We start from the raw sequence: 17,653 nt of genomic DNA on the forward strand, positions 1-17,653 counted from the left end.
TCTGGAAGTAGATAACATTTTTCATTATGGGTCCATTGGAATTGTCTTGGATCATTGTCTTGATTATGTTGGTCATCCTTACAATATCGCTGTTACTATACACATTATTCTGCATCTGTTCACTTCACTTCACATCAATTCATGTAAGTCTACCCAGATTTTTCTGAAACCATCCTGGTTGTCATTTCTTATAGCACAATAATATTCCATTGCAATCACATATCATGACTTGTTCAGTCATTCCCAGGAGATAGATATTCCTTTGATTTCCAATACTTTACCTCCAGAAAAGAGCTGCTATTTAAGGGCCAAAGGTTTACGGTGCATCTCAAACACTCAGTGCTGATGGAGTCACAGTAATTAGAGATAAAGACATGATGCTAGAGAGATGGGGTGAACACTTTCATAGTGTTTTCAACATACTGTTATCAGTCAATGCCAAAGCCATTGAGTGTTTACCTCAGGTTGAAGTCAATCCCTCCCTTGCTGAAGTTCCAGTTGAAGAAGAGGTTTTTAAAGCTATTAACCTCCTTTTGTGTGACAAAGCACTTGGTGCTGATTCTATTCCAGTTGAGATTTGCAAGGTAGGGGGTCCATTGCTCATACAAAAGTTGACTGAAATTTTCTGGGTTATATGGCAAGAGGAGATTATCCCCTAGAATTGCAAGGATGCTTCCATTGGTCAACTCTATAAAGGTAAAGGAAATAGGTTATCCTGCAACTATCACGGGTGGCGGGGGGTGGGGGGAAGGGGAGAATCTCTCTCTTAGTCATTGCTGGCAAGATTTTTTTTTAAGCAACTGAGGTTAAGTAACTTGTTCAAGGTTACATGGCCAGGTGTTTCTGGGTGGGTGCTAAGTGTCTGAGCCCAGATTCAATCCCAGGTCATCCCGACTCTGGGGCCGGTACTCTTATTCACTGTGCTACCTGGCCACCCCTGCTGGCAAGATTTTTGTCAGAGTTCTCCTTAATAGGCTGATCCTTCACATGGAATATGGTTATCTATCTGAGGCAGTGTGGCTTCAGAAAGGGCTTAGGAATAATGGTCATTATGGTATTTGCTGCCTGACAACTCCAGGAGAAATGCCAGGGGCAGAACCGAGGTCTGGATATAACATCTGTAGATCTGACCAATGCCTTTGATACTGTCAGCCATGGGGGCTTACAGAAAACTATGTCAAAATTTGGTTCCCCAGAAAAGTTCATCAACCTTGAATTGTAATATCATGATGGCATGCTTGCCTGGGTTTGGGACTCTGGAGTCTTGTATTTGAAAGTCAATTTTTCTCTTTACCTCTTGTCTTTTCATCAGGAATATTTTAAAGTTCTCTTTCATTAAATATACATTTTCCCCTTGAAGGATTATACTCATTTTTACTGGGTAGATTATTCTTGGTTGTGAGCCCATTTTTTTTTGCCTTTTGGAATGTCCTATTCAAACCCTTCTCTTTAATGTGGCAGCTATTAAATCTTGTGTGATCCTGACTACAACTTCCTGGTATTTGAATGGTGTCTTCCTGGATGCTTAAAGTATTTTCTTTTTGACCTGGGTGCTCTGAAATTTGGCTATAATCTTGGAGTTTTTATTTTGGGATATCTTTCAGGTAGTGATTGATGGATTCTTTCAATTTCTATTTTACCATCTGATTATAGGATATTGAGGCACTTTTCCTTGATAATTTCTTGAAATATACTTAGGCTCTTTTTTAAAAATCATGGAATTCAGGTAGTTCAATAATTCTTCAATTATCTCTCTTCAATCTATTTTCCAGGTCAGTTTTTTTTCCTGATGAGATTTCACATTTTCTTCTATTTTTAAAAATTCATTTGACTTTGTTTTATTGTTTCTTGATGTCTCAAAGAGTTATTAGCTTCCATTTACCTAATTCTAATTATTAAAGAATTATTTTCTTCAGTGAACTTTTGTAACTTTCTTTTTGGTCAATTCTTTTTTGTTAATCAGTGAATTTTTGCACCTCCTTTTCCATTTGGCTAATTCTGTTTCTTTAAATTATTTTCTTTAGTATTTTTTTTTGCCTCCTTTACCAAGCTAGTTGTATTTTTATACCCCCCCACCTTTCCTTTCATTTCTTTACTTATTTTTTTCTTTACCCCTCTTTTTATTTTGTAAATGATTTCTTTAGCTCTCTCAAGAATTCTTGTTGGGCTTGTGTCCAAATCACCTTTTTTCTTTGAGTCTTTGCTTGTAGCTGTTTTGACTTCATTGTCTTTTTCTGAGTTTGTGTCTTGATCTTCCTTGTTAGCACAGTAGCTTTTTTTGGTCAGATTTTTGTTTTTGTTGTTGTTTGTTCATTTTTTCTACCTTATTTCTTGGTTTTGAACTTTATGTTAATTTTGGGTTTTGTTCTGGATGGATGGAGGAAGAGCACTGCCTCAGTCTTCCAGCTTTTTCTCCACTGTTGTTTTCAGAACTAGTTCTGGGGGATGGGGTATGGTTGCAAGTTTTGGTGCTTCCAAGATGGTGTGATCTGGGGAGAGGTATGGTGATGTTCTCCTGGTCTACATTCCATTTCTTACTCAGGAAAGGCTCCTGATCCCTTGGGATCACAATCAATACTGGTCTTCAGTTCCTTTGGGACTAGAAGTGATACTGCTTCTCAGGAGCTCTGTTCCCTTGGTACCAAAAATGATCCTGTTCTTCAGGGTTCCTGATCCCTTGTGACCAAAAGGAATATTCTCCCTTTAGTTTCCAGCTTCCTCTTGACCAAAAGTGTTCCTCTCCACCCTCAACCCGGAAGTGGACATAGACAATGAATTTGCGAATTAGCATTTGTTCTTGCATCCTTTGCCAGCAAAGGGTTTCATGAAGTCTCTTCCTGTCCAGTTGACATGTTCCCTTCCTTCTCTGCCTTGAAAGTTCCTGAAGCTGCTGCTGCTTCTGTCACTTCCACTTAGTCCCACCAGTCTCCACCCTCATGGCAGATCTCTCATCTTTATCTTTCTGACCTTTGTATGCTCTTCCATGCCAGAATTTGATTTAAGGCATTATTTTAAAGCTTCTCAGAGGGGAAATGTTGGGAGAGCTCAGCTGAGTGCTTTCTCTACCCTGCCGTCTTGGCTCCATCCCCAGAACTTCCCCTCATCTCTTAACTGCTGAAGTAACTTCCCTTCCCTTTCTGCCCAACTGTCTTTTCCATGAAAACTTTCCTTTCCTCCTAACCTAGGTGAAAGCGATTTCTTTTTCTTCAAATTTCTCAGAGCACCTTGTCTGACTCTTTCTTTCTCATGTGTCTATAAAAGGGGATTTGCTAATGATAATAGTGCTCAATGAATATGAATTATTATTACTTAGAGCCTTACTGATTCATGTACATATCACAGGATTGAAGGATCATAGGATAACAGATTTAGAACTGGAGAGGACCTTAGGAGTTGAGTTCAGCCTCCTCATTTTAAAGATAAGGAAACTGAGGCTTAGAGATATGAAGTGTTTTACCCAAGGCCACCTACCTAGTTAACTGAGCAGCAGTTTAAACCCAGATCCTCTGGTTCTAAATCAAGTATGCTTTTCCCTATACCACCTTCTACTCTTTTAGTCAGAATTGTCTGTTTCTTAAAGGGTTATGATTTTTCATCTTTGTCATCCAGCACCTAGCACGTGCCTTATACATTTCCAGAAGGAAGAGCAATTGGTTGCCATCTTGCTAAAGAATTTAAGAGCACCATAAGGCAGGCAGAATCCTAGTGTCTATGTCAGAGAGGGTGGAGAACCTGAATGCTATGATACAGAGGTTAAACTGAATGGAGGGCTTGTCATGAAAACAGTGCTAATGTTGAGGGGGGAAGAAGTTGAAGGGCACTTGGGAACTGAACTGTCACACCACCATGATACTTGCCTGAGGATTATTCCCTTGTATGGTCACTGTAATAACTAGAGATTGTGTGCATTTGTGGAAATTCCTGACTTACTGGCTAATAAACCTCACAGTGTATCATATGAGAGCTCTAACATCAATTGCCTGGGGGCAAACACAGCTTATGTGAATCTTGGGCACGGCTGAGTTTGCCTCTTATTCCCTTTTTCCTACAGAGAGTAGGAGAGAGAAGGAAGGGAGAAGGAGAAGACACAGGATGACCCAAATTACATGTAGGAAGTGTAAATGTCAGATAATGATTGAATGTAAGAATGTCTAGATAATGCCCATACTTCAGTACTCTTAAGGATTTCTGATTTCCACAGCTGGAGTGTCTGTTTTCCCCATTGAAGCAGATGGCAGTTTTGGTACAACTTGTGACCAAACAATTCATGACCCTGTGGCTACCCTGGTAATGAGTTTCTCCAAAGTTTTCTAGGTTTATCTTTGGGCCTATTCTCCATTACAGTTTTTTTTCTGTTTACATGTATTTCTAGGATTAGTCTTGGATTAGGAATTTATACCAGTTAAGCTCCATCTTTCTTCCTACCCAATTCTTGGATAGGGTGCACAGCCATTTGGTCCTGTTCCCTCTCTAGTCTGGGAGAGACTGCTATCCTGTCACGAACCCTGGCTTTTGCCATAATCTCTTGGTAGCAGAATGTGGGTGTTACACTTGGCCCCAAACTCTGTATGCTCAACTAGAAATTGTCTTTGTCCCAGGATATGGCCCTTACAGGCCCTCATACATTGCCTCTTGACTCCAGTCTCCTGCTGGGTTTAGAGGACCACTTGGTGTGGCTGCAATGGCAATCCTGGCTTCAGGTCTCTTGGTGTGTCCCACACTCTGTCTCCTTAAGCAGTGATCTTGCAGGGCTATCTGTTCTCCCCTGCTGGGCTGACAGGTTAGGAATAAATCATGCTAGTTTCAGGCCTGGTTTATGGAGCTAGAGCAGGATTCTGCCTTCTCTGGCATGTCACTATTCTGAGTGCCCTCAGGCTGTTGGCAATCTTCTTGTTCAGTTTTGGACTCAGTGGAGGAAATTGCTGATTTTTATGTTGGTCTTTTTGATCATTATTCTGTTTGGTGGTGTTTTAGGTATTTACTGCAGTATCTAGGGAATTGCTAGTTTCAGGTCATCATTGTAACCAACTCTTAATAGACCTTTTCTCTTAGGTTTTGCAGCATGCTTGAACCTGGTGGAGTTAGTGATCCAGTGATGCAGACTTTAAAAACTGAGGGTCATCTTTACACCATGGAGTGGTAATCGAGGAAGACTATAGTTGAAAAGAGCACATGCATGCATGCTTACACACACACACACACACACACACACACACTCACTCACTCACACTCACTTTTTGTTTCTCTTATTCCAGGCCTGTGATTTCACTGATATAAGGAATTCTTAGTTAGAAAATTCCTATCATTGCACATCAGGGAATACTCTAGAATTCCTAGTCTTAGCTGATTAGGGTACCAAGAGGCTAAATGATGTGCTTACGGTCACAGAGTGTCTCTCCCTCCCTCCCTCCCACCCTCCCTCCCTCCCTCCCTCCCTCCCTCCCTTCCTTCCTTCCTTCCTTCCTTCCTCTTTCCCCCTTCCTCCCTTCCTTCCTTCCTTCCTTCCTTCCTTCCTTCCTTCCTTCCTTCCTTCCTTCCTTCCTTCCTTCCTTCCTTCCTTCCTTCCTTCCATCCCATACTGCAATCTATATTAGTATAAACTGTACAAGTTTATTTTAAACAATTCCATTTCATAACTGCTTTGTTAAAAAATAGCAGGCACTAATATGAATTCTAAATGCAACTCTAAAGGTTCTGGGTTGTGGACAAAGTATGGTGGTCTTCAAGTTGAGAAACCTAGATTAGAAGTCTTTTTTAAAAAAAATTTTGGAGGGTGGAAGGCAAGGCAATCGGGGTTAAGTGACTTGCCCAAGGTCACACAGCTAGTAAGTGTGTCAACTGTCTGAGGTCACATTTGAACTCAGGTTCTCCTTACTCCAGGGCCTGTGCTTTATTCGCTGTGCCACCTAGCTGCCCCTTAATTCTTCTTTGGATACATAGAAGCTGGATGATCATGAACAAGTTACTTATTCACTCTAAGCTTTAGTTTCTTTATCTGCAAAACCAAGGATATAATATTTGAATCTTTGCCCTCATAAGGCTGTTGTAGGGAAAGTGTTCTGTAAACCTTAAAGTGTGATATAAATATAATACTCATATAAAGGTATGTTAAATACTATTCTAATATTTACCTAGTTATAAATGTTTTCTATGGAACTATTTCATTGCACTATTTTATCTAAAATAATTTTTACTGGTAGTTATGGTTTCAAGTGGTATATGACTGTACTTTAAAAAGACATACATTTGTTTACATATATGCACGTATATGTATAACATATATGTGTGTGTTTCATAATCACAGAAATATATAGACATTGTGTGACTATGTTTCTCTCTCTCTCTTGATCTTTCTATTTCTCTGCCTCCATCTCTCTGTCTCTGTCTCTCATTCTCCAAAATATCATTGAAATTTAAAAAGAAAAAAAAAAACTCAGCTTTTTGGGACATCTTGTATTTGGGCAAGGTCTATGATTTCATTGCTGTAGGAAACCCTACAGAGTACATTTCCTCTAATATGGGTCTCCGTCTCTGTCTCTTTCATGTTCCAAAAGTCTTACTGCAACTTAAAACTGCACCAAGACTTTTGGGACACCTTGTGTTTGCACTAGATTTATGATTTCATAGGTGTAGGAAAACCCAGGGAGTAAATTTCCTCTAGCAATAGGGATCCAACATGTACTCTGTGACTTATAGACTTAGATTACTGTCTGAGGCAATGAGAGGTTAAGTGACTTGCTTGGGGTCATAATCCAGTTGGTGTTAGAGGGTAGTACAAGACTCCAGAGGTCTTCCTGACTCCCAAGACAACTCTCTACCCATTAGGTCACCCTCCCTATATATTTGTGTGACTGTGACATACACATATGTATATCTGTACACACAATACATATGTTTGTATGTAGACAGTGCAGGTATACATATGTGTTTATAGATTGTACAGGCATATACCACTTAAAATAATAAATAAGTACAGAGTACTTTCCCCATAATGACCCCATGAGGATGAAGGTACAGAGAGATAGATGCAGATCTATCTGTCTATCTGTCTGTCTGTCTGTCTGATAAAGTCCTTCTCTGATACTTCCCTAAAGTGGGCTCTGGGTTCTTGAAGACTGTGGCAGTGTGGTGTAAACCCTGACAAATTTGATACCAGGATGGAAAAAGTTTTGATTACAAGCCCTGACACAGATTATATGCCTATTGTCTAAGGATAATAACAATAATAGTTAATATTTATATAATGTTTTAAGGTTTACTAAGTGCTTTGCATATGCTTTTTTCATTTGATTTTTGCAATAGCTTTGTGACAGGAACTACTATTCTCACCATTTTACAGATGAGGGAACTGAGACTGAGAGAAGTTAGCTGACATGCCAGTCTACTATGTCAGAGACAGGACTTGAACCCAGAGAACCCTGACTTTGAAGTCAGTCCTCTATCCACAGAACCATCTCGCTTTTTTTTTTTTTTTGCTTTTTGGAGGGGAGAGGACAGGGCAATTGGTTTTAAGTGACTTGCCCAAGGTCACAGACTAGTAAGTGTTAAGTGTCTGAGGACAGATTTGAACTCAGGTCCTCCTGACTTCAGGGCCAGTGCTCTATTCACTGCATCACCTAGCCACCACAACCACCTCACTTTTTATCACCGTATTAGCCACAAGCTGGTGACTCCCCTCCCACGTATCTAAGACTATTAAATCACAAGGATTTGTGATCTGAATCTTTGAAGTCATACCATTGTAATCACTAATTGCTGCAGTTACTCATGTGTACGCTTACATATGGCTAGAATTGTGAGTTTATCTGTGTAAAGAACTTCCAAAGAGAAAAAAAAATCCCTTTATCTTCAGAGATCAGCAACTGTTCTGCATTTTGTTGTTGTTCAATCATTTCAGTCATGTCTGACTCTTCATGATGCCATTTGAAGTTTTCTTAGCAAAGATACTGGAGTGATTTGCCATTTCCTTCTCCAGCTCATTTTACAGATGAGAAAACTGAGGTAAACAGGGTTAAGTGACTTGTTCAGGGTCACACAGCTAGTAAGTGCCTGAAGCTGCATTTGAATTCAGGTTTTCCTGACTCCAGGCCCAGTACTCTTTCTACTGCACCACCAAGCTGCCCTCTGCAATTTATAGTCTTAGAGAATTCCTTGGGGCCATTGAGAGATTCAGTGACTTACCCAACGTCAGATAGCCACTATATACCAAAGATATGTCTTGAACTTAGGTCATCCTGACTTGGAGGTCAGCCTCATCCATCATACAATGCCACCTAGCTATACTTATTATTGTCTATCCGTAAATATATGGCTCCTTCTAGATCTATCTGCAACCTCTCCTTGTGATAAGGGGGTGCTATTGTTGCTCAGAGAAAACCAATATGACATGTGGTTGTAGGTGCTTAAGATAACAGACACTGAGTCTATTTAACTTTTATGTGGCAGGAGCAGAGGAATATACTAGAGGAAAATGAATGATGAAAAAATCTTTTGGACAATGTAAAAATTAAGAAGATCAAAGAGAGTAAAGTCAAAGGCAAAATTAAAGTAAGATGAATACATTCTCTTGACATCTATTACTTTATAAAAAATAAATGTACCTCTTTTCAGATTAAAAAAAACACACGAATGCTGATCGTCTAATGGAACATGGTCCCTTCACTATTTCTAAATGTACACGGGGGAAAAGGTTACTTAAATGTTTTGCCATTTCCTAGCTACCTCTCAGTGCCTGACTAAAAGACGCCAGCAGGAAATAACATTATAGCATTACACGGCTCAGCAGTTCCCTACTCACCCACATACGGATCAGTCCCTTTGCTTCAGTGCACTGGGTAGTCGTGCCAAAGCAATAGCAGCTGCTGCAGCCAAGTGGGTTCTTGGCATCAAGTCCAAATTTGCCAGCCCGGCACCTGTCGCAGTGGACACCTTCCACATTCACCTAGAGAGACAATCCCAATGGGAGTCCACAGTTAAGGGCAAAGATAAAGGGGAAATCATCCTCGAAGAGACTATTAGGGATATGGATTTTCAAAGAGTATAATAGAAACGAAATCAAGCCTACCATCTCCAAAGGCATGTATGATTGGTGTCAATAGCAGAATTACATAAGCATGATAAAATGCTTTTTTTTAACAAATATGTTATATCTCTGAGGTGCTCTTAAAACTAAGCAACAGATTGTATAATAAAACCATTTGAAAGCAATAGGAAAGACTCACCAGGCTTCAGAAGTACAATAAAAATAATGGACACTGGATTGAGGTCCGTGTAATGCAAATAAATGGTGGGACAGGGTCAGAATATCAATGACAAAATCCAGGCTAATGTTTGATTATAAACACTGTATATAGTCTGTATGTGCACTATGCATGTCCTCCCTTGGTGGTAGAAGCATTTCTTTAAAAGAATGCTCAAGCTTATTCAAAGCCATCCTCTAGGTCTTCCATCTCTGATTTCTTTTGTCTCTCTCTTCAGGGCCTTTATGTTGAGTAGTCAGAATACCTCTGACATGATATCAACTGTATTTAGACTGGAATTGATTTTTGCAGAAACATCTAAAGGGAAAAATACCTCTTTGCCTTTTTAATTGATTATTTTTCCACATCATTTAACAATATTAATGAGGGCTGAACTGTTCAGATAGTCACTGTTGTAATGTCAGGAGTGCTGGGTAATGTGAAGCCATGGCACTCCCACGGCAACAAGAACATTGTGCTTTTGTATCATAATTACTGATCCGTTTTTCAGAGAAGCTGCTTTTAATTTGTCTTATTATTTCACTTGCAGACGTGATGCTCAGTATGTACGTGCTGCTTAAGTGAGAGTAAATGTATTTTGGGTCACTTTCTGTCATTTCAAACTTTTTGCTCATGAATGGGTAGAGAGGTATGATAAAGGAAAGTCTTCTTCTGTAAGAGTTTTGCTTTGCAAAATGTCACTCACCAGTAAAGATGCCCATAGCATCTTTACCAAACAGAAGATCTGTGAAATCTTTACCAAACAGCGTCACAATAGGAACCCAAACATCTGGTTAAAAATAATCTGTTGCCTAAAAAGTAGAATTTTGCTCTTATATCCACAGAGGGCAATGTACCCACATACACTCTCTTTGGTGATTCCCCTTTAAATTCAATAGAATAGAAATAAGGAATGACATTGGGAAGTAGCAAAAACAATTGTGAGACTTTTCAATGCTGGACTTTGGCTGTGTGTACCTTGCAAGTGCATTGTCCACTCTGATCAAGGCATGCACATTTCTTAGTTTCTGAGCTGCAGGTTGACGCATCAGTCCCAGCCCTGGAGCAGTCACACAGATTACAATGAGGATAATTCCAATGGCCCAGATTGCATTCTGTACATTTTGTGCCGGAGAACTCTGGGTGACAGGAGCATTGGCCAGTGTTTATATTACACTGGAAATCAAGTGATCCCACCAAACTGCAATTACAAACCTGCAGAACAGAGAATGAAATATAAATTTTAGTCAGGTTTCATAAGACATTTCTTAAAATCACAACTTCAGAATTCCTCCTAGAAAGAGTCTTTGAAAATTATTTCCAACATTCATTAAAATGAATGAAAAGCCAATATTTGATATAAATGTAGAATATGCCACACTAGGAACTCTCCTTACAAAATAGAACCCTGGAAGTGAACTCAGTTGCCTATGATTCAGTCAAATTATATCAGACGAAATCTTCCCTTCCAGGTTTCATCATCGTTCATTCCATATAGTCAGTTATGCAGTATAGTAGATAGAGCACAAGACTCAAAGCAGGAAGACCCGAGTTCAAATTCAAACGCAGTCACTTACTAACTGTGTGACCTTGGGCAAGTCACTTAACTTTTGCCTCAATCTCCTCAAATGTAAAATGGGGATGATGATAAGCACCTCCCTTCCAGAGCTGTTGTGAGGATAAAATGATGTATTTGTAAAGCACTTGACACAGTACCTAGCACATGACAGCCATTATATAAACATTAGCTGTTATCATTCCATTGTTGTATCATGTCAGTGAAGTCATAGACTTTAACATTGTACACATGTCCAAATGCCCATACAGCAATGATTCTTTTTATATTTTTGGAGGGCAGTTGGGGTTAAGAGACTTGGCCAAGGTCACACGCCTAGTTTAAGTGTTAAGTGTCTGAGGCCAGATTTGAACTCAGGTCCTCCTGACTTCAGGGCCAGTGTTCTATTTACTGTGCCCCGCCCCCCCACAGCAATGAATCTTAACCTAGATTTTGGGAGGGGGGTGTTTGAATTTGTTTTTGTCAATACTTTGATAACTGCATTTCAGTATTGTTTTATTTTATTGATTTATGTACCTTTTGGATAAAGAGCTTATGATACCCAAAAAAGGCAGAAAAGAAAGGTTAAGAAGCTTTGCCACAAAAGGAATAGAGCCCCTGACAAATCCCACAGCTCTGAGAGTTCTAAGCCTTTTTAAATCACCTGCTATCACATTCCCCTGACAGTCCATTTCATTACCTCCCCACCCTAATTAAAGAATAAACTTTCCAACCAATCACCCTCTTTTCATACTGCTCTGTTTATAGTATCCTAAGTCACCATATAACTAAATCAATCCTACATACATTATATGTGAGTTCCTCCCTACTGCTGTTCAATATGCCCCATGGAGCTGCAATCAAGAGTTTCCACTTGCAATCTCCTAGCTAGAGGAGGAAAGGCAATTTTCCTGGGCAAGTGGTAACACCTGTGCCTGTCTTCTCCTTGCAGCCCCACAGCATCCCCAATTCTTGGTTTGCACCTGTGATGAAGAGGTAACACTGAAAATTTGGAAATGCTTGTGTTTATAGCTTGGGGAAATGTGTAGGTTCTTCAGTAAGATAGTTTTGCTTTAAGGGTCAGCCCGTAGATACAGGATCCTTTCTTAGCACCTTGGGGTGTTTGGAGACATAGTCAAATGTACCAGAAGGTATAGCTATATCAATTGTGTCAAACACAAATAGGAAAAGGGGCAACTAAATTGTACATAAAGATCCCTATGGGTTGTATTGTTGACTTGGAAAATCATATGTTAATGTTATCTTTGCTTTATTATATTTTTATTTATCTAGTTAAATATAACCCAATTAACATTTTAGTATGGTTTGGGCTATACTAGTAGTGTTATAGGTGGTGTGTTTGACCCTTCTGATTTACATGATTGCCTGAGGTTAAGCAATATTAAGCAGCATGGGCTGGTAGTTTGTTGAAGGGGTATCTGTGGGACTTAAAGTTTCCTTAATTAAGCCTGTCATCCAAACCCTAGGGAAGGTCTCATTCTCCACTGAAAGTGACATTGACCTCATGGTCTTGCAGATTCATCCTTCTGCTGAACCATAAGTATGAAGGACCATAAGACCTTTTCCTTGGTCCTGCAGCTGAACTCTGTGTGTTTAATCTCCAACAATTCTAATGTGAGTCTTATGTATTCTTTGCATACAGTAATCATTTAATAAGTGATTTTCCATTTTATTATATTAGTTGATTTTATTTATATTACTATAATCACAAATATTAGATTTTAATTTCTTTTACATAAGAATGGATTTCTGATTTATAACATATAACCAAATGACCACATTACTACTCCTGATTCTAGTCAAATGGATGATTTAAAAAACATTTTAAAAATTATTCTAAAGACTATAAATATAGAATAGAAAACTGTGACATAACAAGTAGAAAGTTGCCATTCAAACTAAGGAATTACAGGGTTCAAGTCCCACCTTTGATTCAAACTGGATTTGTGACTAGACAAATACATGTCTTTCAGTTCTCTAGACATATATCTATACCTATAAGCTACAGAGAAGGGTCCAACTTGCATTGATAGATGGAATTTCGTAACCTGGCATTTTCCTATATTAATGAAATTACAGGGCCAGTTCTTATCCTTGTCCCTATAAATATGACCTCTAGTTTTAAAGTAGGGAAAATTACAATGCTGTTATTTCAAGTACACTTAGCCTTTCCACATAGTGACTTTCCCTATTGTGGTTTCAATATATTGTAGGTTGGTATAAGAAATTAAATGGGAATTTTTGGGGGAGTTTCACAGAGGCTACAGACAATACACAAAGGTCAACAGAATGTGGAAAAAGTTTAGAAACTCAGAAATGCATAAAATATATGGATAGTATTGTATAATATCAAGAAAAAAGAGAAGGAGATCTGAAAACCTGGAAGACTTCTCTGGTGCAAAGGGAGGGGTCAAAAATTTTATGAGGATTTTCCAGATTTCCAGGGCATCTGCCCCTAACATCTATGATATGTAAGGGATAACTGTACTTCATTATTGACGAGATAGGACTCGAGTATCAGAAAGACTAAATGATTACACTTCACAGAATTACACAAAATTTCAGACTAAAAGGGATCTGGTGGCCATCTATTCCAACCCATACTCCACAAAGAATACCTACTAGATATGTCTAATATGAGATCATCCAAACTTTGCTTGAAGATCCCCAGTGAAAACTCCGATTGTTGGGAAGATTTACCTGGCACTACAAATAAATTTGCCTCCCAGTAACTGTCACTCATCTTTTAGTTTGCCTGTTGGGACTGAACAAACCAGTTTAATTCTTTTTCAATGTTAGTGACCTTCAAATATTTTAAGGCGGCTATGATGTTCTCCTTCCCCCTCCCCCCAGTTCCTTTAAATAATCTTCATATGGCATGAAATCCAGGCCCTTCACTATTCTGATTGTCCTCCTCCAGATTATCACGATCCTGACTAAAATTTAATGCCAGTAACTGAACATAGCACATTACATATACTCTGACCAGGACAGAGTACAATCAAGGACTATTCACCTGATAATAGACTAGTGCCTACAAAATGAACTGTAAGAGAAGAAAGAAAAAAAAAGTATCAGAAACATCATGGTGACTGGAATTATGTATTCAGTCATGGAAGTCTGAAATAAAATTTTATTAGACCCACCCTACGTAGCTAAAATTCAAAATATATGCTACTGAATTTATATTACAATAGTAACTCTATATAGGTATAATACTTCTAGAGGGAATAAGAATGACTTGGATCTGAATTGGCTTCTGAGATTTTGATCTTTTTTTCATCTGAGACAAGAAAATATAGTTTCATTTAGGAGTGAAGCAACTCTCAAAAAAGAAGGGGAGAGAACACCCAGTAGGTAGATGCTCACCCTATCCCATTCCCCTCTCCCTCCCAGACACCCATGGGGTAACATGGCAAATCCTTTTCTCAAACCCACATAGCCTGGGAGGCTGGAGAAGGAAAAACTAAAGAGGGAAGGAAAGATGGCAAGGTATAAGACTTTTTTTAAAAGTGTGTTAGCTTAGGTGTCTGGAGTACTAAGAAAAAAAATATGGAGGAATTGATGGTCCTTGGTTCCCTTCCTCTGCTTTATTTCATCTGAGTAGGACTGGAACTCATTTCTAAGTATGTTCTTTAATTCTATCAAAGACTGTATTAGATTATTTTGATCTGATTTTCATAAACACCTGTATTTGACCTCTAGGAGTCATATAGGAAAGAGTGACCTTTCTGAGAACATGGCTTGGACGTCTATTCTCCCTACCCCCAGTCCATTGTTAGAGTTTGCCCTCTCTGTCTGGGTGCATAATCATGAGCCATTTTATGAGGTTAGCACCTTGGGGTTGTTTGGAGACCTAGCCATTAAACACTGAAAGGGGAGAGACAGTTGATACAACATAGTGGTAGTTAACATTTATATAGCACTTAATAGCATCATAAGCTCAGAAAGGCTGGAGGTGACCATCTAGCTTGTCCAAAATCCTCATCTGTAAGATGAGATCTAGAGAAATGGAGGCCTAGAGAGATGAAGACACTTGCCCAATGTCATACATCATTATTTATTTAAATAGTACTGTTGGAAGTTCATAGGTATTATAGAAGCAACATGAACTTTATCAAAAGAAACTTCTATAAAAGACAAACAGGCAAAATGAATTCACTTCTCCAGGGAGAGACGTCATCCTATCATGTCATCTTTATGAAGTCAAAGTAATCTACAGGTTGCTAGAAATGATGTTCTGCTCAAGAGAAACTTTATGCAAGAATAGTACCACTACCCAAAAGAACACTTGCAGTGTATACATGGTTCCTGAAGATCTGGAGGGGAATAACACTGTTGTAGGCACTTGTAATGTCCTTCACTATAGGTAATACCTTTCATTTTTTATGGCAGGATTCTCCTTGGCCAATGTCATATTGGTTATAGAATCAGGAGGTGCGGCAGAAATTTTTTTTTGTGAGAGGATGGTGAGAGGAGAGAATCATAAAATCTTAGGTTGGAAAGGACTTCAGAGGCCATCTAGTATTGCTCTTTCTCTTAAGGAATGTGAGAAAGGTGAGGCCTCGACAGGTCAAATGACTAACCTATGGTCACACAAGTAATAAGTGAAAGAGTTAGGATTCACTAAGATCTCTTGATTCTAAATTTAGCATCCTTTGAACCTCCCTTGGCTAGGATGGTTTCCCTTTCTACACTGCTCACTTGTGAATCCAAGTTGGTATATGCTCCAGGAATACAAACCACTTTAGAAGAAACAGTGTAGTGTAGAGGATGGTGTGTGGAATTTAAAGTACCGAACTTGGAATTGTGGAAGAACCTGGTTAGAATCCTGACTCTTGATTTTTACTTGTGTGACTTTGGATGAATCATCTAGTTTGCTCATCTGTAAAGTGAAAGGATAGATAGACTAAATGAACTCTGAGTTCTCTTTCAATTCTAGATGTATGATGCCATGATTAATTCTAAACTGATGGTGTGTGGTTCAAGATTTGAATATGTGGGGCAGCTAGATGGTACCATAGATAGAGCACTGAAGTCAAGAGGACCTGAGTTCAAATTTGGCCTCAGACACTTATTTCTATGTGACCCTGGGCAAGTCACTTAATCTCAATTACCTCCAAAACAACAACAACAAAACTGAATGTTCTTTTTACTCTATAGACAAAACCTATTAAATAATACCCTTCATTTATAGAGAACTTCATTTTTCTAAAGCCTTTAACAGTTGGTGGAAAGAAATATAAAATAATAACAAACTCTGAACAAGCTAGTTCGGAAACGAAAACACCAGTTTAGACACAGAGACATTTGCTGGTAGCAACGCTGAAAACAGTTATCAATGAGCATTTAAATGTTAAGGACATGCCTTTCTCAGGAAAGGCACTATTTAGTCTTGAGAGGGGTAAATAAGTTCTCAGTGAGGGAAGTTAGAAAACAATGAGCTCTTTAAAGACTGACTATGTTAAAGCCAAATGCTATCACCAGATTTTCAGCAGTATACTTGCCAAATCACTTGGAGCTATGATCTGGAGAGAAGAAATATTTAACAAGTATACCCTTGTAACCAGGGGTCTGCTGGAGTCTGTTGTTAAATTCTCAGTGTAAGCTTTTAAACTTTGAAAATTGGCAAATACTACAAATTAGGGCTTGTTTTATTGATCATCTAAACTTAAAAAAAATGTGATAGAGAGAAAATTTATAATGAAGACTAAACTTAAGAGTGTGTTATACACCCCCCGCTCCAAAATCCCTACTTGTAGCACATGCTCAAATATATTTTTTAGATGAAAAAAAGCTTATATCTTTTGGAGAAGTTCTAGTAGACCAGACCTTTAATAGGACCAGCAATTTAATTCTGTACCTTAACTCTTCAACAGATAGGACTTGATGTAATGCTAATGTTAGAATGCTGTCTGTTGAAATATACAAAAATCTTCACCCCTTTCCTTAATGATGTAAGTAAATGTAAGCCACATTTTAGAAAAACCTCAAAAGTACAAATTCAGACTGACCAAACAGACAAATAAGGGTCTGGTTTGCTTTGCATATCTATCCATCTTATAATTATCTCAGGAATCCTTTAAATGGCTAAATTCCCTTAATGTACTTAGAGGATAGTATCACTTATGACATTTCAGGAAAGTAATTGTGGCAATGTGATGTGTATTACTATAAAAAAAAAAGGTATAATTGCTATAGTTCAACAAAAATCACTGACTGCATAACCAGGATTTAATGCTGCTTAGATCCAGGTCCCCATTTCTCAGGCTGATTTTCATCAATATCAGAACTCATAGAACAAGCAGATTCTGGAAGGCTTTTGGTTTCAATATGGGCCTTCAGTTTTACTTCCTCTTTCTCATTGTTCACCCCATTAGTTATAATCCTTCTTTACAACATGACAAATGTTCAGTGTGAAGGTATTTGTAGAGCCTATATTTGATTGTATGCTACCAGGGGGAGGGAGGGGAGAGGTAAAGGAGGGGGAGAATTTGAAACTTTAGGGATTGTGGAACTGAATGTTGTAAACTAAAAGTAAATAAATGAATTTAATTAAAAAAAATAAAAACATAGACCCTTCTCTGGTTTTACCATAGAGACAGAAGTGAGCCCACTTACCTTACAGCCATGGATGATGCTGTGGCCCCAAGAATTAGGTGCACACTTATCACACTTGTCTCCGATGGTGTTGGGAGGGCAAATACATTGGCCGGTATTTGGGTCACAGTTATTACCCAGATGGGCACACTCACAGGCTTTACAGAAGGAGAAAAAACACAAGAAAATAAATAAAGAATGGTCAGTATAATTTTCAGATGATGTTGAAATGACCTTG

The 17,653-nt window shown here is 38.6% G+C and overlaps 1 protein-coding gene across 1 annotated transcript in view; it reads right to left on the minus strand.

The window, feature by feature from the left end:
* LAMA2 (laminin subunit alpha 2) overlaps positions 1 to 17,653 on the minus strand; it is an 831,335-nt gene that overhangs the window by 251,915 nt on the left and 561,767 nt on the right. The window contains exons 22-24 of the mRNA XM_069077437.1: positions 17,437 to 17,573; positions 10,218 to 10,454; positions 8,798 to 8,941 (exon numbers count right to left, since the gene is read on the minus strand). Coding sequence (XP_068933538.1) covers positions 8,798 to 8,941; positions 10,218 to 10,454; positions 17,437 to 17,573 — 518 coding nt within the window. The remainder of the gene's footprint in view (positions 1 to 8,797; positions 8,942 to 10,217; positions 10,455 to 17,436; positions 17,574 to 17,653) is intronic.

This window comes from Petaurus breviceps, unplaced genomic scaffold, assembly GCF_028583685.1.
Source record: "Petaurus breviceps papuanus isolate PSGF00001 unplaced genomic scaffold, PetGlider_PUasm1.0 90977, whole genome shotgun sequence".
In the NCBI taxonomy this organism is placed as follows: domain Eukaryota; kingdom Metazoa; phylum Chordata; class Mammalia; order Diprotodontia; family Petauridae; genus Petaurus; species Petaurus breviceps.